The sequence below is a fragment of the Cnephaeus nilssonii genome (genome assembly GCF_951640355.1).
Source record: "Cnephaeus nilssonii genome assembly, chromosome: 21".
Classification (NCBI taxonomy): Eukaryota; Metazoa; Chordata; class Mammalia; order Chiroptera; family Vespertilionidae; genus Cnephaeus; species Cnephaeus nilssonii.
The window spans coordinates 7486605-7509187 of NC_137092.1; the positions used below are offsets into that span (position 1 = coordinate 7486605).

Here is a 22583-nt window from a genome sequence, read left to right on the forward strand (position 1 = left end):
AGGGAAGGCGGGGAAGGAAGGAGGAGCTGATTCACTAGGACAACTCTGAGAGTGACTCAGAGGCTGCAGAAAAATAGCCTGCTCTCCCACATGTACCTCATTGTCAGGCATGAGGCACTTCCTCATTGCACACCCATAGGCAGGGGGAAAGGCCGGAGGAAGAAATGGGATTTTTCTAATTCATGAGCCTATTCCAGTACCTGAACTCTGTTTATAACCATTTCAGACATTTTGTTTCAAGTCAAGTCACTGTTTATTGGGCACCTACTATGTGCCGGCCCTTCATCTTGCTTTTCAAATGTCAGTCTCCTGAACACAGGGAATGATGCCTTCCTGAAGTTCCGTATTTCCTCCTTCAATTACCTAACAAGGCACTTGGGCTGCTGTTGAGCTCCTCACTACAATTGACCCCCTCAAGCCTGCAATCAATAAGGGGAGGCAGGGATCTTTTTTCCCAGCTCTAGTGCTGATTTTACAGTCCCGCAGGCCCGTTCTCTGGACCTGTCCTGTGACAGCCAGCGTGAGCTGGACAGAAGGTGGCACAAGTCTGGAGTTGTTGGAAGTTCTTTCTTTCCCATTTACTAGCTCTATGACTTTACTTGATTTCTCTAAATCTCTATCTTCTCATCTGTAAAATGGACACAAAGATGTCTATCTTACAGGTTGGGAAATATGTTATGTAATAGTGAAGATTAAATAAGATGACATTATATGAAGGTACCTGGCATAGTGATAACATAAAAACTGGTTTACTTCCTTCCAACTTCCCCATGATTGAATAGACTGAGCACACCCCTCCAGGCTGTAATTGCATAAGGGCAGGGCTTCATCTGCCTTGAGGACTGTCTGCCTAGGTGAGTACTAGGCTCTAATACTGTCCTGCTTAATAATTAGGATTAGGAATAATGTATTAAAATTAGTGCATTATTTATGCATTATATTCAATTGTATTATAACTATCGAATGGGTTGCAATTTAAATAATGTGGTTGTTAATCATTTAACTAGCTAAATCAATCTGTGAACTGGAAAAGGAATCCAGAAACCTTGACCTCAGGTAGGGATGTCTCCTCACCCCTCTCTGAGCTTTTGGTCCTGGTAGGACTTGCTGCCACCAGCAAGATCTGCATTTCTGTGTTCACAAGGAGGGACAGACATTCCTTGCATCCTCTACACTGTCCTTTGTTCATCGAACAAACGCCATTGCCCATCGTATAAGGGAGCCAAGGACACACAAAAAGTCCCACATTTGTTCACATAGCGTGAAAAACCTTGACACACAACTTTGTAATTATTCATCCGACTTCTACCTGGAAGGCAAGTTGGGCTGGGTGTATGCTCTCCTGGGTACTACCAGCGTCCCCACGCCAGGGGCTCCAGGGCTGGTATTCTCTCGCAAATGTAATGGGAAAAGATAAAGGGGGAAGGTGTCCGGGTTTTTTATCTCTGCGCCTTTGCTTCTAGAACCACACCCACAAGCTGGTCCAAGAAAAAAAAAGAGAGAGCACGGAAGACACGTTACCCGATTTTCAACAACTAATTCTGAAGCAGGCACCAAAGCACACTTCAAACGTTAATGTGGCCAATCAGGGCACCCGCCATTCCTGAGCTTCCAGGACCAGGAGGGTAAAGCACGAAGCACTCGCCCGGGTCCTGCCCAGAAAACCGCACCGAAGGTGGAAAGTTGCAGGCGCCGGGCGGGAGAGGAGCCAGCCAGCCCCGAGCTCGGGCAGGAGCGGGGAAACGCTTCCTGCCGGAAGTGACGCGACCTCAATCCCAGTTTGTCTCTTCCCAAACAAAAGGGATCTTGGGGCCCCAGGAGGAGCCTCAATGACATTGGAGAAGCCCCGCCTCCAGCGGGCGCGGATTGGTGCCGGGGCTGGAGAGACGCGGTGGTGATTGGCCCTGGTGGATGCCAGTGCCCGCCTGGCGGCTGAGGGGCGGGGCCTCAGTGGGCTGTGGATGCGAGCGGGTGGCAGAGGCGGCGGCGGCTGGGAGTGGACCTGAAGCGCCGGGAAAGAAAAGGTAGGAGCTGCTAGGGCTGGGGCTTGGCGGAGGTTGGGGGGGCCGTGTTCCCGAGAGAAAAGCAAGGGTAAGACCTCCGGGATCCTCCCGCCAGCGTCCCAACTGCCACTGGCGCCCATCCCCGGAGGGGGCGGGGCCGTCTCTCCACCTCCCGGTATTCCCCGAGGAGGCGGCTCCTCATCCTCCGAGGGTCCTCGCAACTATTCATTGTCCCCGTCAGTCCCAGCTCCGCAAAAGAGGCTCCCCTCCAGACACCCCTCATTTAAAGGCTCCCTTCGACCAGCGCCTCAACCTTGGGGGGAGGGCGCACAGGTTCCCATTCTCTAGGCTGCTGCCCCCACTCCCATTTTGTCCCCGCGGGAGGCCAGACATCCCTCACTACACCTGCCCCTGCTCGCTAAAGTGGCACCAGAGCTGGTTTCATCCATAAGAAGAAGAAAAAAAATCAGTGTTTTCAAAAAAGAGAGGGATGGGTCGAAGCAAAAATCAAAGACCCGATCCAGCAGCCAGCTCCACGGAGGAAGCGGCCTTCCCCTCGGTTCTTCCCATCCCCCACGCGCTGACCCTCCGTCTCCCTCCCGCAGCCCCTCGGATCCGCTGTTCTCCCGTGGGGTCCAGAGCTCACCCGCTGCGGGACTTTTTTAGACTCTGGAGGAAGGAGAAATAGTAACTCTCCACCCCCACATCCCCTTTGTACCTTCCCTCTTTCTCGAGGGAGAACCCAACTTCTAAGGGTTTTTTAGGTTTGAGTTGCGTTTCATTTCTGCTTTCCAGCCTATTTCTCCCCCTGAAAACTTGGTGGAAAACCATCCTTTCTATTTCACAGTGCGACGGGTGTGTTGGGTATCTGCAGAGTTGGCCTTGCGTGGGGAGGAGCGCGGCGTGTATTGTCTGACTGTCAATGAATAAGAGCGTGCTTTCCAAGGAAGCACTGTGGATGAGTAAATCAAGAGCGTTAGATAAGGGAAGAGGATCTCCCCCGGTCTAGGGCGGGCTGGTGTGTTGCTCAGGGAGACTGCAGTTAACCTTGAAGGTATAGTTCTGTTGAAACAAAAGGCAGGAAGTGTTGGAAGAAATTCAGGTTCAGTCGTCTAGGTTTATGATTAATCTGGTCCTGTGGCCTTTGGTTACTCATATAGCCCCTCTTTTACGGTGGGTTTTTCCCTCCGGGTGAAAAACTGATACCTAAGAGATGTTATTGATTGTTTTTACAAGTCCAGTATCACCTACCCAAATTTAGGGGATGAAAAGTAAGAGCACGTTTTAAGTCTCAGAAATAAGGACAGATGAAAACATGGTTAACTCCAGCTATTGTCATGCGTGTGTGACCTCCAGTGTCTATAGTGTGCTCATAAAGGCTTTGTCAGGATGACCTTCATTTCAGCAGGTGCAAAATATTGATGGTTTTGGCCTAATGTGAACGCCCTTGAACCCCCAGTAATCATCTATTGCTAGCACTTCCATATATTAAAATGTGCCATATTTTGGGGTTATTTCTTCTGCTTTCAGTCCCCAGTCCATCCTATGACTGCTGCCTATAGCTAACGCTAACAGCAAGGAGATGCAAGCAGCTGGAATGGCAGAGGGTGATTAGAAAGGCGGTCTTTTACCTTCCTGATTAAACTTTCTAAAAGTAGACTTCCTGGAGGTAATTACTTTTGAATAGTTAGGTTCCAAGTTTTCAGAGCCACTCTCGGTGATTGTTTCCAGATCGCCAATAAAAAAGCACAAAGAAGAAACTGTGTGGAGGGTCTGTCTCTCCAGCGAACACAAAGTGTGCTGCTGGAGGAGGGTAAGACGGGGCCCCCCAGCAAGAGCAGCAGGAAAAAAACTAAGAGCAGAACAGGAAATCCCAAAAAGATAGATCTTATTACATGAGCAGAGAACAGAAAATAAACTAAGGTAAGAGACTCAGGAAACCAAAGTAGTGGTGATTGCCAGGGCCTTAATGAGCAGAGAGGAAAAAGCAAATCATGCAAGACCAGTTTGATACACGTTTGGGTCTTGGAAATTTTCAACACTTATTTGGTCATAGTAGATGAAGAAAAGCATTGCATGTCTAATCTGTCTCACTAATTTATAAATTCTTGGAACAGGTAGTAGTGTGAGTGTGTGTGTGTGTGTGTGTGTGTGTGTGTGTGGTCTTTGTATCTCTCACAGTGCCTGGTATATAGTTTGACTTAATGAGTGTTAAACTTAGTTTGAAGCTATCACCTTAGGCTAGTCTAGAAAGGTCATGTACTGATAAGATATGGCACATCGTGTTAGTATAAACAATCCACTTTTTGTCTTGGTTTAACTTTATTTTCCTTATCTGATGTCCTATGAAACTGCAGTATCTGAACTCTCCAATACTGAATTTCCTATAAGAAAGTAACTGCTGATTAGATATATAATGTTGCTGTGATGAAATCTGAACCAGAAATATTAATGTCCTCAGTGCTAGTCCTTTTAGGACTTGATTCCCCTAAGAATCTGACCCCAAAGGAATGAAGGGAATGTAGGAGAACACACTAGGAACTGATGGCTGATTTTTATTTAAGAATGGTTTCTGAGTGTTTGATGTCCAGAACTTACTGATCTACTTTGGGATTTTTTTTTTAATGGATTTTTAGTTGATCTAACGCTTTTCTGAACTCGCACTAAATAAGGTAACAGGGGCACAAACAATATTGGGTCCCGAATGGAGTCATCAGACTGATCATGGTGCATAAAGCGCCCAGTCCTCAGTGGGGTTGTATTTTGGCACATTGTTTGCAGAGCTACCAGTGAGCTGGCAGAACAGGACTGGAATTCTTGCCTTGTCTGAGTGGAACGGAACGGTGTTCCTAGGGGCTGCCATTGAAATGGCGTTGGTGGCATGAGATGAGAAGCAGAGATTTCTTTCCATTGGAAATTGGTCCAGTCTGTTGGGTGACCCTAGGAATGGCTTGCTAGCCTATTTCTAAAGACCTTTTTTTTTTCTTTTCCTGAGTGTTTGCTGCCAACAACTTCTGTGAGATTTAAGGGCTTTTCAATGGTAGTTTTGATTAAAAGTGACTTTTGCCTTTTGAAGACAACTCCGCCAGGGCTCCCAAAGTAAGGCGCAATCATTAGAACAACCAAAACGAGTGAGAAGAAACCACCCTGGAGGAGATAGGAGTGGAGGTGGGGAGGGAGGAAACCAGGACTGCAAGGAGGCATTGATGTCAAGAATGCGGTAGATGGTTCCTCCCTGCCAAGTGTTTCCCAACTGTATTTCAGGTACAAAGCCAAAGCTTCCCATGTAAATGTGTCCTTTGCTGCTAAAGGAATCCTACCTGGCTTCTGGACCCACTAAGAACGTAATCCTTAATTGTTACTATCGTTACTGAGTTTAAAGACTATAATCCTTAATTGTTACAGAGTTCAATAGAAACCAGAAAGATAGAACACAGGATGAGGGGATTTACGGACAAAAAAGACTCCTGACCCTGAACCTGGGAGCATCTGCTTAGACTGAGCCTTTGTGGAAAGCGGCTGGGGAAGGCTCGGCCAGGTGTCTCTGGGCCTGCTCTCCTTAGGAGGTGAGAGCCAGGAGGAGGAGAAGAGGGGACGGGGGAAGAAATGGGGATGAATTTTCTCAACAAGAGGAAAGAACTATCTATATTAGTGGTCGCCAACCCATGGTCCGTGGCCCACTGGTGGTCCGTCCGTGAGGTCTGAAAAGTTGACGACCGCTGGTTTAAGGAAACCTTTGGAGCAGCAGTCGCCAACTGGTGGTCCGTGAACCACTGGTGGTCCATGAGATCCGAAAGGTTGGTGACCGCTGATCTATATATATAAAAGGCTAATATGCTAAGTGTCCATCCGACCGGTAGCTATGATGCTCACTGACCACCAGGAGGCAGACGCTCAACGCAGGAGCTGCCGAGCAGCAGTTCTTGGGTAATGCACCCTGAAACCAGAGAGGAGGGAGCCCGATTCCTCGTGGGGCCACGCAATTCCACCTTTGGCCATGGGTTATATTGTTGCTGGGGCACTGTCAGCCCGAATCTGGTTTACTGCACTCTTGCGTTTGCATTCCACACCCTGTACAACAGAAACTTTGCAGAGTGCCCTCTCGCACTCCGGGACCCCTCAGGGGATGTCAGAGAGCCTGTTTTGGCCCAATCCCCTCAGGCCAGGCCGAGGGACCCCCCACCTGCTGGAGGGACCCTGCTCACTCCAAAGACACCCTTGGAGCCAAAACCGGTTTGGCTCAGTGGATAGAGCGTCGGCCTGCGGACTCAAGGGTCCCAGGTTCGATTCCAGTCAAGGGCATGTACCTTGGTTGCAGGCACATCCCCAATAGGGGGTGTGCAAGAGGCAGCTGATCGATGTTTCTCTCTCATCAATGTTTCTAACTCTCTATCCCTCTCTCTTCCTCTCTGTAAAAAATCAATAAAATATATTTTTAAAAAACACACAAAGACACCCTTGGAGCCACAGCACCACCCCAGGTGCAGCCGGCTGGGGAGGGACCAAGGGAGGTTGGCTCCAGGGCGTGTCTGGCCCGTCTTGCCCAGTCCTGCCCTGCCGGCCACCTTCTAATTAATTTCCTTTCAATGTGCACAAATCTGTGCGCCAGGTCACTAGTAAGTTATAAAGGAGCGAGAAAAGACAGTAACCGACAAGTTAAGTTGTAGGAAAAGAGAAGCACTAAGTGGTTTTGTGGTGGGAAGGGGGCCTGCTTGGTTTCTGCTTAGTCCTTTCTGTTGCAGCAGGTCGTAGAGGAGTGAGAACAGAACCAGTCTGGTTCTTCACTGGCTTAAGATTTGAGGGCACAAAAATGATCCGGTCTGTTTGGCCATTGGCTTCTTCCTGTCCCTTCTGTTCTTAAGTGGAAGGCACTTCTAAAGACTTCTCCATTTCTAAACCTTTACCCTTCACCACACTGACTCTTAACACATTCCTCTTGGGGTCTGCCTACTTCTCATTCAGCATGTCTCACACCCCAGTCATCATTTCCCCGCTAAAACCAGTTCCTTTTCTAACATCCCTGTTTTGCTAAAGGCATCATCATTTAGTCACCCAGTCTTAAAACCTCAGCTGACCTGGGATAATTCCCCCTCTTGCCTCCTTAAATGGAGCCAGAACCAAGTTCCTGTAAATTCTTTATAAAGTCTCTTGCATCAGTCCTTCTTGCTGCCACCGTCTTAGTCCTCTCATTTTTGCCTCAGATCTCTCCTGGGAAAGTTTCCTCCCAGCTGCCCCTTCTGCTCCCAGTTTGCCTTCAATCCGCTGTGGGCTTCAAGCTTTAACGTTCCTAAAACTGCCTTCGTGGTGACAGTCCCCTGGTTAAACATGTTGAGTCGCATCTCATTTCCTAAAAGATAAAGCCCAGTTTCGATGGCTGTCATCCAAGGTGCCTTCCCGTACATTTCTTTGCAGCCCGCATTTTTTGAGAACCCCCTCGAACCAGAGGCTGCTCGGTGCTAAATGTAATCAAGTTGAATACGACAGTGTTTGTCTAGAAGAGCAGTCACCTGAGACAGAAGGCAGATGTGTAAACAGATGAGTTGATGGAATAGAATGCAATAACTGCTCCTATATAAGATACGTACCTATCATGTATGTGAATATAGGTATGGACCTAAGCATTTGACATAATGTAAAAAATAGCTGTGATATTTTTAGAAAACCCATTTCTCAGCCATTACAAGTTAAAATTGGGACGATTAAAAGCCGTAAAAATTCAGTGAAGCAAAGGCGTGCTTTGCACCTGTCTGCCAAAGTCACAAAAAACCCGTCTAGCAGAGGAAAGCCGTTGCTTTCTCACGCAGTGTGCCGAGTCCGCCGGCCGGAGCAGTGTTGTGCATGTTCCCGAGCCTCCTCCCCAGGAACTGGCCAGGCCTTCTCTGTCCTGTAGCTGTTAAATCAGAAGGAGTCAATCTCTTTTTATTTCTAAATTCGACACATGCATGCTAGAAAATGATGACGCATTGGAAAAAGGAAACCTCATTATCTTTGGAGATGAAGCCCAGTATATGCTCTCCAGGGATGAGAAATGAGAAGACGGACCAGTCACTAACTCATGTAAACCAATTAGGATCCTGTTAGAGTCTGAATTGTTATCCCCACTTTATAGACGAAGAATTTAAAGCTCAGAGGGTAAGTGGATCGATGAACCACGAAGTGGCTGAGCAGGGATGCAGTCCTGGGTCTGTCCGACACCAAAGTCCACGCACTTTCCGCTACGACACTGCCTCCCAGGAGAATCATTGTCCCCAAAGAACCTTGGAGCAAAAACAATCGCTAGGTCTGTTGTGGGTAATTTTCAACTGATACCAAATTGTTAACCTTTTTTTTAAAATCAGTGATCTGGTTTAGAAGACAAAATTTAAAAAGCAAAACAGCATCATCAGTTATATTTCTGTTAGAGGCTTTGGTGAAGTTTTTGGCAGTTCAGGGAGAGTAGGGTTAGGGACACAGCCGTAAAACAGATACCTTGATTGTCCGTGGTTTGTCCTCCACGCCGTATACTCTGTTTCTTCCGGTTTGGAATCCCAATGGAGTCAATAACTTCATCCTGCAATAACTTTTGAAGGTTTTTTATATTCCAGGCTGTCTCTTGAATTGTGGCCCATGAATCATTTTACTGGAAATAAAATTAATCTACATGTTCTTGTTCTCTCCTTGTGGTATTTTACAAATCATCATGGCATTATATCAGAAAAGCAAAAATTTAGGGGAATGATGGACAAATAGATGACATAGACTGATATATTTCAATGAAATCACATTGTAATTTTATTTAAACTAAATAAAGCCAGCTGACAAGTATACTTGAAATGGTTCATATTTCTGGTAATTTTCTGATGTTAAAAGACATATCTTTTTTATTTTAATGAAAAAATGTATTAACATAAAAATTATTATTCACTTTCATTAACATACATTCCAGTAGCTTACTTAATGTAGTTCTTCTGGTTTGGTCTTGTCTCAGGTGAGAATACTTGCAAGGGTGTAAACAGATATCCAGGTAGACAGACCTGTTTTTAATAGCGTCGCGCTCAATGTCCTCCTTTTGGGGGAGAGATGTTTGAATGTTTGTTTATGGGCATGAGGCCACTTCCTCCTTTTCGTCAATATACATATAAATCCTGTTGGCAACATGGAGACAGTGAGAGAAACAGATGTACACGCATAGCAGGAAAGAGAGACATCACACCCACATAGAGCTACACCAGAGATGTGTGAGTCTTAAAGCAGCTAAACAAAACAAAAACCTGATATCCATCATGGTGTCCCAAAAAGTGGGTTAGACTGGATGTTAAAAAGACATGAGTGTTACACCTAGTTTTACTGTTTAACTGTAATCTCCAGAAAAGTAACTTAACTCTGGCCTCACTGTTCACCTGTGAATAGACAGTGCTGAATTAGAGTCTTGCTGAGGTCCCTTCCAGCTTTGTGAATCACATGTGGGCCCAGGTTTTTTCCTCCACGCCCTTCCTGAAGGCTGATAAAATGAGCAGATCAGATGTGAACAGTGGTTACCAAGTAGCAGGGGTTAGTAAGGAAGCCTCTGGAATCAAATTAGCAAGGTTCAAATCCCGTTCCCATCATTTACCAGATGTGAAACTCTAAGCACGTTAGTTGGCCTTTATGCCTTAGATTTCCCATCTGTAAAATGGGTAATGATGAAGAATTCCTTGGTGAGTTATAGCATCTCTCACCTACGGTGGTTGTGAGGATTGAATTGATACATGTCAAGTACTTAGAACACTGCCTAGAATACGTTAACGTTTATTTAGCTCAATAACCGTTTATATTTTTCATTATTACTATTACTGCTTAAATTCTTAGAAAACTGTGCTATAAAACTCTGAGGTGGTGATGATTAATGTTGATAAGCTCAATTATATTGTTAGTAATGCCTATGCTAAGCATAAATCCAGAAAATCTGGTATCCTGGAATCTGCTTTAAGAGTACAGTGCTGTGTATTTGAACAGACTACTGAAAGTATTTTCAGTGTTAACCTTACAGAGTATTAGCCTCATCACAGAACTGGTTTCTGGAGGCCTACTATCGCTCTCTGTAGTGTGGGTGCAAAAAGCAGACTGATCAGACAAAGCAAGGCCTTCTGAACAATCTGCTATGGCTCTCCCATGGTAAGGGGAAGGGTGGGATCTAGTTGCTCTGATCGTCTTTAAAAGCTGTAAATGATCAGCACGCTGTATTATTAGTTTTCGAGGGCTGCCATAACAAACCACCACAGACTGGGTGGCTTCAACCACAGAAATTAATTATCTCACAGTCCTGAGCCTCCAAGTCCAGAAGCAACCTGTCAGCAGGATTGTTGCTTCCTAGGTTTCTCTCCTTGGCTTGTGGATAGCTGTGTTCTTTCTGTCTTCACATGTCCTTTCCTTGTCTCATGTCTGTATCCACATTTTCTCATAAAGACACCAGTCATATTAGGGCCCACCCTAATGACCTCATTTCAACCTAACTAACTCTTTCAAGACCCTGTCTCCCTCCCCATGCAGTCACATTCTGAGGTCCTGGGGCTTAGGACTGCAACATAGGAATTTGGGGGAGGGAGGACACAGGTCAGCCCATAACGTATGTTATAACATGTAGACTCATAAAGACCCAAATAGTCCAGTAATATATTTTACCTTCAGAAGATTAATTTGACATTTGTAGTAAAAGCTTACATTGCTTAGTATCATAGAATTCAGTAAAACGCGATTCGCTTTTTTACAGTGGTTTTAGAACCTTTGTCAATAATAATAGCAAAAACAGCTCCTTTAGTAAATGTACAAAAGACCTGCTTTCTTGATCAGAAAATTAATTTTTGATAGTACTTTGACATGTTTTTGTCCCCCAGGCTAATCCTAAAATGCCAAAAGTGGGATGAGAGGTACAGTTTAGAATGTTGTCATTCTTTTACCCCCAAATACATAAATACTGAAAAACTGGAAAGCCAGAGGCTGGGGAAACTTAAATCTTTTGAGATAGTCAAGAGAACATGTCAACACCTTCCATCCCCAGATGGCTTGTTGTTTTGGATTCATTCTTTAAAATAGCGGTGCATTTTTGTCCATATTTAGATTTAGTATTTATAAATGTGACAGGTTTATTTTTTTTAATTTCATTTAGCCCTGGCCAGTGTGGCTCAGTTGATGGAGCATCATCCCGTGCGCTGAAAGATTGCAATTAATTCCTGGTGAGAGCATATGCTCAGGTTGTAGGTTTGATCCTGGTTGGGGTGCTTGCAGGAGGTAACGGATCAATGTTTCTCTCTCTCTCCCTCTCCCTTCCTCTCTCAAATCAATAAAAAAAATTTTTTTAAATTCATATATTCTGGATTTCTAAGGAAGTACAGTATCCAGTGGAAAGCTGTCAGAAACACCCGTTTTGTATGTTAGTGTTGGCTCTTTGAATTTTAAGAATTAACTGGCCTCCAACATTTTGGTTTTGCTTGTATGTGTATGAAAGAGTCTTTACTTTTAGTATCATCACTGATACTAAAAACTTATTGAATGGCTTGAATATCAGTCAGTTGTAGCTCAAGTATAAATCTCTTAATTTTATGTCTGAGCATATTAATAAAGAAGTGATTTTTGTCCAGTTTTGCAAGAGTGATCTGGGTAAAACAACTGATTTGTTTTTATACTAGCCAAGTTGGTTATTTTTTTTTCTTAAGGTATTTCTATCTAAGATATATTGAAAAATATTATTTTTCCTCTTTCGTGTCTCAAGTTACCCTCCACTTAGAAATAAATAAAGCCTTTAGTTCCACGTGAAAACATAACACACACCCAGATACTAGATAGACAAACATCTTACTTGTACTCCACCCTGCCCTGCCCACTGCTTACATAGCTATAGAAGCTGTTTGGGGTGTTTCTTTTTCTGCCACCCAATCTCTATGTGGTAAAAAGGCAACAGAGCCTGCTGTCCCATCGAATTAATTCAGAGTTCCAGAGCAAAAGCTGGGATTTGCTCAAGAAAAAGGCACAACCAGAACCAGAATGAGTGGAGCCCGGGTGTCATCTAGGAAGGGCACAAGGTCAGGATCAAATGAACAGAGCCCAAGCCACAGCATACTTCCGTGGCAAGGTGCCGAGGGGTTCTGGGAGGCTTTCTCCATACCCCTACTCTGTGACTGTGGGCACATGAAAGTTGGTGTAGAAAAGACATGCTCTCGGTTGTTGGCCCTGACTTGGTGGGAAGTAAGTAGCATGTGAATAGATGAAATGTTTGAAATCACATATTGATAACAAAAATGTTTCATCCTTAGCCCGTAAATAGGCGCAAATTTTCCAGAGTATTAAAATAGATATAACTTTGTCTTTTTTTAATTAGATATTTATATATTTTTGTAATTGGGAAAACTGTGAGGCTTAAAATAGCTACAGCTAGCTGTGTCCCAGTGTATAATAATGTATCCAGACAACTTGTCCACAAGTGGTCTTACACAAGTGGTCTTTATTTCATATTTATCGACTGGAGCATTCCTTAGACAGAAATATCTGTGGCTAAACTCGAAGGAAAGGGAAAGTTAGGTCTCGGGTTCTAAGGGAAGGAATGAGCTGAGCATCTGGTGGAAATGATCTTGTCTTTCAAAGTTGCTTAATGGATGATGACAGTGACAAGTAACAGCTCATTTAGAAATTGAGCACAGAATGAGTCTGTACACTGCAACACGGCATGCCAAAAAGCTGGCTCGTGTCTCTGATAATGACTGCGGAGTTAGAAACGGCCTTTTTCTGAAAATCCTGGGCCACATAATTTATATATTGGGCAGAAATTTGGGGTGGGGCTTTTTAGTGGTTTGCCTGTATGATGGCTCTATACTCTTGTTACTGACTGCACAACACACTCCTCTCCTAAATGGAGAGACCCATAATTAGGTTAACGGCTGTTTCTTGGTTAAAGACACAAGCATTTTTTGCTGCATTATGCCTCCTTCAATATTGTCCCTATTTGACTGTCATGTTCTAGCAACTCAAATAGGCTTTCAGGCCTGGTGCCTAAAAATACAAGACCAAAATTATGTTTTATCAAGTAAAATTTTAAACCTATCGTTTTTTTAAGTCTGCTGGGTCTAATCCACTGTTAGGACAGTAAAACACATTTTGTATGTAATTCGACATTTCATATTTGAAAATCAATGGGGAAAAGTAGAAGCTTGGGATGAGTGATCAGCCTTACAAAGTCCAGATGGTGACAGGTTGGTTTATTTGTCTTTTGACTGGCAGGAGGTGAGGGGATGAGAATTCTCTCACAGATTTGGCAATTTGAAAAACTCAGTTATATTTATTTTTCTTTGTCCATTGTGCCTAAGTCATGGTGACTCAAGCAAATAGGCTTTTGTCCGTTCAGGGGAAGCAAATCAGTCTCTTCTAGAGACATGCGTAAGTTAGTCCTTGAAATGGCCATGGACACCTTAAAGTCAAAAAGGTTCTGAAAGCCCTCACCTTCCCTAATTATAATTGCATAAGGGAAGTCGGATCCCTGCTATTGGTCCTGTATTACTCAGCTTCAACTTGAAGAAGTGGCTATTTTCCTCTTTGTTGTTCACATCAACCTACAGCTGTCAGGCCTCTTCATCCTAATAACACAGTTGACATTCATGAGATTTAGAAATTGTTTATAGTGTGGTCACATAGTCAATTAATTTCTTATTATCTTGCAGCATTGGACACTTTTTCACCATGTTGACGGCATTTTAAATATATTTGTCAGTTTTCCCAAATTTTAACTGAAGAAAACTTGGAGTTTCTACTTGAGGACTGAAGTGTGACTGCCAATTATCAGGTCAGTATCACCCCCATCGTCCCCCACCCCTACCCCACGCCCACCCCACCCCCACCCCCATCCTCAGCAGTATCCCTGCCATCCTAAAACATAAGGCAGTTTTACTATCTTCCATTTATATTTCATGCAAAAATGTATTGCAATGTTTTGTGTATTGAGATTACGTTCAAATGAATAGAAAAGCAAAGAGTTCTTTGCTTTATAAGTTTTAATATTTATAAAGAAAGATTATTGGAATATACAAACACGGATCTGTTGGGTTTTGAATTATTATACAGCTGTGGCCCTTTTTTTTCTTCTGTGTCATATTTGTTATTGTATTCACTTCAGGCAGACACTAAGCTAAATGGGTTGGTACATATTAGCAAAATGTTCCAGATATTATTAACATTTGTGTGCCGGAGTGATTTACAAATGTAGAGATAACAAGCCAGGTGACTCAGCTGGCAGCTTCGTCCGCGCCATTCTTCACTCAGGATGCTGGCGCCTTTTTACAAAGGGCCGCTGAAGGTATTTCTGAGGTCACTGGTCTTGGCTGCCCCTAACTGTGGTAATACTGTTCTTTGAATTGCTTTGGAAAATGAGAGGATAGTAGTGATTAATAATTAAACCGTTCTTCAGTTTGTATCAGGAACTTGGCACTGCCTTCTACTTTCATTAACGCAATCTCCACAGTAACGCTATGAGTTAGATATCATCATCCCCCTTTCAGATAAGAAAGGTGATAATCTGAAAACTTGCCCAAAGTTACACAACCAGGAAGACGCAGGCCTGGCATCTATCTGATTGCAATGCCACGTGCTCTTTCCAACATTCCATCTATATTAAGTTTAGCTTTATGAGGTTTATTGTTGTTTTTTAGTTCTTATTTTTAAAATAACTGTGATGAGCCCTGGCCGGTGTGGCTCAATTGGTTGGGCACCATCCCATGTACCAAAAGGTTCCCGGTTCGATTTCTGATCAGGGAATATGCCTGGGTTGAGGACTTGATTCTCGATAGGGAGCGTGCAGGAGGCAGCCCATCACTGTTACGCTCTCACATCCATGTCTCTCTTTCTCCCTCTCCCTTCCTCTTTCTCTCAAAATCAGTAAACTAGTCTTTAAAAAATAAAAAAATAACTGCTTTGAGATATCTCTCTAGCACTGGTGTGAGAATTACGTACTCGTCGCTAAAACTCCCTTGTTAGAAAGTTAGCCCTTCAAAGGTGAAGTTACATTGAACATATTTTACCATGTGGCGAAAAGATTTGTACAGCATGTCTCAAAACATAATCTGACAACACAGTGAAGTAAGAGTTTTCTCCATGTTTTCCTTCACCTGAAGGCATAGCTCTGGAGGGAATCAATGAGTCTTTTGTGTGTTTCCTAAAATGTAATGTTCCCTTAAGAGCTAGGAATTACTGGAGGGTGTGTGAACCAGTCATGCCGTGAATCATTCTACAGAATACTATAGGAAAGTAGTATTTGCTCTACTTTGGAAGTTATAAAATGTATTTTACCATAAATGCTGGTCAAAAGACCCTAAAACAGCCATCTATTTTCTATGTGTGGTTTGTGAGAAATTAATCTCGTGGAAAAGATAGGATTTGTGCCATGAGATTTCCCATTTAACATATTTCAAAAGATACAATTCTTTTTTTTTTTTTAATATATTTTATTGATTTTTCACAGAGAGGAAGGGAGAGGGATAGAGAGCTAGAAACATCGATGAGAGAGAGACATCAACCAGCTGCCTCCTGCACAACCCCCACCGGGGGATGTGCCCGCAACCAATGTGCATGCCCTTGACCGGAATCGAACCTGGGACCTTCCAGTCCGCAGACCGACGCTCTATCCACTGAGCCAAACCGGTTTTGGCAAAAGATACAATTCTTTATAGAAATGTGAACTTAAGTGAAATACATTCAGTAGTCTGGCCAATTAAGATGTTTAAAACAAGCCCCAACTGGTTTGGCTCAATGGATAGAGTGTCAGCCTGCGGACTGAAAGGTCCCAGGTTCGATTCTGGTCACAGGCATGTACCTTGGTTGCGGGCACATCCCCCAGTAGGAGGTGTGCAGGAGGCGGCTGATCGATGTTTCTCTCTCATCGATGTTTCTAACTCTCTGTCCCGCTCCCTTCCTCTCTGTAAAAAAATCAATAAAATACATTTTTTTAAAAAATGTTTAAAACAATATATTTTTAAGAAGTCATTTAAAATTATTTTTGCATATTGGTTGCATTTAAGTCTTCTTTTGCTATATGAAATATAAATATTGTGATATTCTCTCTGAAAGTAGACAATTTAAAAGAAAAATCTCTCCCATACCCCCAGCAAACATTATCTTTGCTCAAATTTCATCTCAACCAATTTCAGAGGGATGCCAGCATGTTTTATATACGGGTTTTGAATCTGGTTATCTAAAGGTGGGAAATCTTTTTAGGGTATAACAATTTTTGGTGAAATACTGTTAATTGTAACACAATTTTACCTGAATTTCTAGTGAACAAAATTAGTGACTAACTCATTCTGAGACCTTCTAGGATGCTTGCAAATATGCCTAGAGGAAAAATGATAAAATGTATTTTTGTGAGTAATGATGAATTCAATAAAGTGAATTTTATTTTCTGAAAGCGTTTTTATACTGTAATAGTTATACTTCTTGTCTGTCTCAATTTATTTTTCTTTGATCATATCAAGTTAACTCTGTCTTCAGAGATTGTCTGATTGTGTCTCTGTTTTAGGCCTTCAGGATGAATCTGGAAAAACTCAGCAAGCCTGAACTCCTAACACTGTTCAGTATTCTTGAAGGAGAGCTAGAAGCCAGGGACCTTGTTATAGAAGCTTTAAAGGTATGTTAATAAGGGAAAAGGGAGATGTCATCATATGTTTTTTGAAAGTTGTTTCATTGGTTGTAATTTATTTAACCCAGGTATTTCTATAGCCCTGTTGAAGTCAGAGGCCTGGGTATACTTACTGACACTTGGAGTGGCAGCCACCTGTGTGGTGTTGTTTTAGGGACACCGGTGAAGCCTTTCTGTCCCCAAAATAGTTCCTTTGATCTCTCTACCTGATGTCTGGACCTTGAACTTCATTGTTTAGCTCAGTGGTCTTAGCTGTGTTTGAATGCCATCCCCTTGATAACCTGCTGAGACCTGCTTCCTTAAAAAAAAAAATGTATATACAGCCATGGCCAGGTGACTCTCTCTCTCTCTCTCTCTCTCTCTCTCTCTCTCTCTCTCTCTCAAATCAATTTTAAAAACATACCCTTGGCCTTGGGTGAAGTTTTTTTTTATTTAATAAAGTATATGCAACCCCCAAAAAATGTATATAGACCCATATACCACAATTCAGGATATAGTATCTATGAGATCAAGGATCCCATGAAGACCATCCATGGATTCTCTAGACCCCAGATTAAAAATTCCTACTTTTGTTTCAGTATTTTATAACCATTAAAATGAAAAAGGAGAGGGGTGTTAACTGTACTTTCTACCCAATTTTGTTGTAAACCTAAAACTGCTCTAAAATATATAGTCTAATTTTTTTATTATTATTTTTACTGATTTCAGAGAGCAGGGAGAGGGAGAGAGAGATAGAAGCATCAATGATGAGAGAGAATCATTGATCAGCTGCCTCCTGCATGCCCCCCACTGGGGATCAAGCCCACAACCTGGCATGTGCCCTTGACCAGAATCGAACCCAGGGCCCTTTAGTCCGCAGGCTGATGCTCTGTCCACTGACCAAAACCCACTAGGGCTATAGTCTAATTTTTTAAAAAATATAAGGGGTGGGGAATAACTCCTTTTAAGTGTCATAAATTTTTACACCTTAGTAAGAATGTTTTCCAATCTGTCTTTTAAAAAATATATATTTTTATTGATTTCAGAGAGGAAGGGAGAAGGAGAGAGAGAGAGAGAGAGAGAGAAACATCATTGATGAGAATCAATTGGCTGCTTCCTGCACACCCCACACTGGGGACCAAGCCTGCAATCTGGGTATGTGCCCTGACTAGGGATCAACGCTGAACCACTGAGCCACACAGGACAGGCCCCAATCTGGCTTGAGATGATATTTGAGGAGGGGGAAGACCAGATTTTAAGGGTGTCTGTGTGAGTAGTAGGACAATGACACTCCAGAAGGAGGCGGGAAGCGGCCAAAGAGGAGGAGACTTAAGTGTGCTGAAGAGAGTAACTGAGTGTCTAAATATCTAGGAAGATTTTTATAGTTAAAAATTATAGTTAGAGGTTATATTGATGTACATCCTAAAGTTCATTAGGTTTATGAAGTGCTTTACTACATTTTTTTCAAAAGTACCCTAGCTCTTTATATGAAACTAGAGGCCCGATGCACGAAATTCGTGCAAGAGTAGGCCTTCCTTCCCCCGGCTGCCGGCACCAGCTTCCCTCTGACACCCGGGACCCAGGCTTCCCTCCAGCCGCCAGCAGACACCTGGGACCTGGGCTTCCCTCACAGTCCGGTCTAATTAGCATATTACGCTTTTATTATTATAGATATTATGTTAATATATCATGTGAGTTCATATGAAACGCCTTTGTTGAAGATTTCCTTATAGCAACAAAGATCACTTTCTCTTTGCCTTTCTAGGGGGCTTAGAGAATCGGTGACTTCCTAAGTCACCCACTCATTAGGGTTCAGACAAAAGGCTGCATCTTTCCTGTTCTTGAGCTTGTCTTTCCTCCCTGCCCGCGCTGAAACAGAGCACATGTGTTCCTTTACTCCATCTGGGTCGTCTTTTCTGGTATTGCTCTGAAATTATAATTGTGATAAAAATGAAATCTAAACCCGTTATTTCTACATGCTGTTAAGTTTTGAGTGACATTAATTTATGTTACTTAAGGCGGACTGAAAAAGACTGACATTTCTATCTAATTAAATACGCTTCAGGGCAGTTTTTCACTGGGAACTCTTGCTTGTGTGTCTTCCTGGAGCTTTGAAATGTGTGATAAGTCACTGTCAGTGCTTTCATTTCTCCAGAGGCACTTCCCCTACGGTGTCGGGGGAGGGAGCCTGCCTTCCTTCCCTTCCCTCCTTGCCTCAGTCTCGCATGACTTCCCTGTGGGACTTCTAAATAAAAATCATATGTTTATGCCTTTGACACATGCCCAGTCTCATATGTTAAAGTGCGTTGCCTGAGTCTGCTTGTCATGCCAGAGCATAAATGTGTGACTTCAGTCCAGTCATTCCATCTGTCTCGAGCGAAGCTTCCTTGTTGCAGGTTCTCATCCCCAGTGGTGGGCATGCAGGAGGTAGCCCATCAATGTCTCTCTCTCTCTCTCTCTCTCTCTCTCTCTCTCTCTCTCTCTCTCTCTCTCTTTCTCTCCCTCCCTCCCTCCTCCTCCTCCTCTCTAAAATCAATAAAAACTTATTAAAAATAAAATAAATGATTAATAACTAATATTGATATGTAACTACAATTTCCATGGCATTGCAAAAACTCCAACAGTGTAGGGTTCATTTCTTTTTTTCCCTTTAGTTATAGTCTGTCAGCGCATATCATGTTCCCGTATCCAAGAACCAGTCAGTGGTTGCTAATCTTTGGATTGGATGTCTCTGGATGCCCTCAACAATTGCCCAACTTTTTAATGACGCCCCTGCCAGCATATACTACATATGTCATTATTCACTCTGGGTGGGACTCATTTCTGTCACATTCACAGACCTTCTCCTTTGACACTGTTGGTGATGCTCTTCCTTTCCCTGAACACTGTATTCTATTCCCTTCACCCCGTCCCACTGACACCAGCAGTCCCAACCTGCTGAAACCCAGGACACCCTCCCCTTTCTTACCCCATGTTTATCTGGTCAATGAGGAGAAAAGGAAAAGGAGGACGGGGCAAGTTTGAGCTGGTTCCTAATCCTCACTCCCAATGCCTGTTGTTTCTCCCACTTCCTTCCCCTGGTTCTCTGAGACGCCCTATTCTCCTCACCATAGGAGTCATCCACTGAGAACTGGCGGAGTGTCCCTCACTCCTTGGCTGAGCCAGGAAGAACTTGGTTCGTGGTGACCCCTTTAGAACTCAGAAAGCATTTCCAGGAGCAGCAATCGTATAAATAGCAATCAGAGTTTATGAAACTGCATTAAATAGGCTCTCCGGAGGATCTACTGCTGTCCATACTGGGACTCCAGGAAGCAGTTGCCCATAAATATCACAGTTGACCTACACAAAAACTCGTGGGCCTCAGCCCCCTCATAACTGGGGTAGGGGTTTGGGGGTGACTACCTCTAATGGAAAAAAAAAAATCAAAGGATGACCTTATTTTCTCTTTGCTTTTCAGCCTTAGAAACCATACAAACTTATGGAGCTTTATATGTCTGCTTTGCTAATCTTTATGTCCTCAGCACCCAGCATAGTGCCTAGTACATAGATGCCCAATAAATGTCTGTTGAATAGAGGAACTGGTTGTGCCATTGTGGCATGTTGCTTTAAAAGATTGCCATAATATTTCTAAGTGAATGTTGTGAATTACTAAATTTTACAGCCTGTTCTTATGTATGCGTTAACGTGCTTGCCGCCTTCTGGTTTCAATGTTAACAGATGCGTAGGTGGTTGGTGCACATGTTTCCCTAAAATATACTTTTTCTGCAGGGATCCAATTTTAGTTGTTTTAGGCAGCTTCTGACTAAGCTGCCTAAAGCTTGAGAAGCTAGAGCTATAATTAAGGGAGCATTTTGATATGAAATACCATTCAGAGTCCAGCACAAGTGTTGTATCTAGTCAGTGCATACGGCTCAGGGTAATAAAGTTATCTTCAGAGGCTTAAGCTGCATGAGTTTAGCCTCCCCAGGAGTCATACATCTTTAAGAGTCTATTGTTAGATAAAGTAAGTAGCAACTGGGCTCCAAATTGTTTCCGTCCTTTGGAAAAAAAGCAACTGCCATAACAGATGCCTCAAAGTTACAATGAAACCTCATTTTCTTTGTGGGAGAGTGTTTATTTTGTTTTGTTTGTTTGTTTCTTTGTTTTGATTCTATAATACATCAGGATTTACTGCATTATTTCAGTAGCTCTTGCTTAACAGCAAACACTTGTTAAACTTCTTGACTAATATGGCAGCTTACTCATTTTATTCCTTTTAGTATATTCTCACCCAAGGACATATTTTTGTGAGGGTTTTTTGGTTTTTAATTGATTGAGAGAGAGAGAAACATCCATTGGTTACCTCCCATATACCCCCAACCAGGGATCGAACGTGCAACCTATGTATGTACTCTGACTAGAAATCAAACTTGCAACCTTTTGGTATATGGGACAATACTCCAACCAACTGAGCCACCTGGCCAGGGCTAGTATTCTTTCTAAACTCATGTGTAGTGAGTTGAAAAGGTTTCGGTCTGTGTTCTAAATAGCTATTATGCTTTTTCCTTTTTGTTTAAGTAAAATAGGTTATCTTTTTTTTTTCTTCTTACCTTCAAAATAGATTTTTTTTCCTGTGCATAAAATCTAATGTCTTGCATCTCTGAACAAAACCTATGGTTCACTGTAGCTGCTAAATAAATAGTAGGTCACATTGACAAGGGTTAGGTTTATACAGGAATATGTTATCAAGTTCCCAGAGTGTGTAAGTAGATCCTACCTATAGAGTTGTAATTATTTTTTAATTTTTTTAATATCGCTATTTTTAAATATATATATATATATATATATATATATTATTGATTTCAGAGAGGAGGGGAGAGGGAAAGAGGGATAGAAACATCATTGATGAGAGATAATTGTTGATCAGCTGCCTCCTACACACTCCCTACTGGGGATCGAGCCCACAACCTGGGCATGTGCCCTTGACTGGAATCAAACCAGGGACCCTTCAGTCCACAGACTGATGTTCTATCAATTGAGCCAAACCAGCTAGGGCTGGAGTTGTAATTATAAGAGCTTTACTCATTTTCCAAATTTTCTGCAAAGCGCCAGGTTGCAACTATACCCTTCCAGAGCCCCCATAGTTACATTCCTTTTTCTCCCCCAAATACAAAAGCCTCTTCATTCTTCTGTTGCAGCCAAGACACGTTTGGCATAGAACCAGGGAGGCCAACAGAAAATAATGTAATATTCAGCCTCTTCTGTATTTGAAGTCTAATTGTTATACAGAGACCATTTATTCTGTATTTGGACCTAATTGGACTTTATATAAAGTGATTTTCTGTTTTAGAAGGGATTACATCACAGGAAAACATTCTTTATGAAAGTCTTTCCCTCTGACCACTTTCTTTTCATGAATGAAAACACTAGAGAAATCCCCTCCGCAGTGAAAGCGAATCACACTGCTGGTGAACTGTGTGTCCAAAGGAGGCTGGGCTGGGTCACACCATTTAGCAAGAGTGCGCAGCTCATTAATTCCAGGCAAATCGAGGAAATGGCTTCCGAGCTGGTCTGGCTCCTCCAGAAGACGGGGGGGGGGGGGGGGGGGGGGGGACACACCTTGATCGATAGCCATTTAGAAACTTAGAAAGTAGATTTGACTGCGAATAAAAGTTAAATCAAATAGTTCATTTATGACTCTTGCACATCGGGTATATCTGCACATCTTAGATCAGATGCAAAGCCACACTTAGCTATGACTAAGTAGAATCTCCCCCATATTTACTAGTACCATGTTATGTTAAAGCATTATTTAAATTGCTTATACAGTAATAAAAGTTAAAGTATTACAACTTCCATGTAGAATTAACTTGAGGAGTCCTGAATTCCTTTCCCCTGATGTCTCCATCGTAAAACAGGTATAACTTTTAAAGCGCAGGGTAGAGTTTTGTTGTTTTTGGCCCTTGGCCATTGCAGAATTCCCCAAGCAA

General features: G+C 42.8%; 2 protein-coding genes across 4 annotated transcripts in view; one reads left to right on the plus strand and one right to left on the minus strand.

The window, feature by feature from the left end:
- Window positions 1-22583, plus strand: part of CTTNBP2NL (CTTNBP2 N-terminal like) — a 51480-nt gene that overhangs the window by 4647 nt on the left and 24250 nt on the right. The window contains exons 1-3 of one of the 2 annotated variants that reach the window (XM_079761207.1): window positions 1408-2024; window positions 13670-13791; window positions 16516-16623. In XM_079761207.1, the coding sequence (XP_079617333.1) occupies window positions 16525-16623 (99 nt within the window). In that variant the 5' untranslated portion in view covers window positions 1408-2024; window positions 13670-13791; window positions 16516-16524. Of the gene's footprint in view, window positions 1-1407; window positions 2025-13669; window positions 13792-16515; window positions 16624-22583 lie in introns of those variants that run through there. The other variant, XM_079761208.1, reaches the window with a different exon arrangement.
- ST7L (suppression of tumorigenicity 7 like) overlaps window positions 6409-22583 on the minus strand; it is a 147639-nt gene continuing 131464 nt past the window's right edge. Inside the window, exon 16 of one of the 2 annotated variants that reach the window (XM_079761211.1) lies at window positions 6409-9127. In XM_079761211.1, the coding sequence (XP_079617337.1) occupies window positions 9079-9127 (49 nt within the window). In that variant the 3' untranslated portion in view covers window positions 6409-9078. The remainder of the gene's footprint in view (window positions 9128-22583) is intronic. The other variant, XM_079761214.1, reaches the window with a different exon arrangement.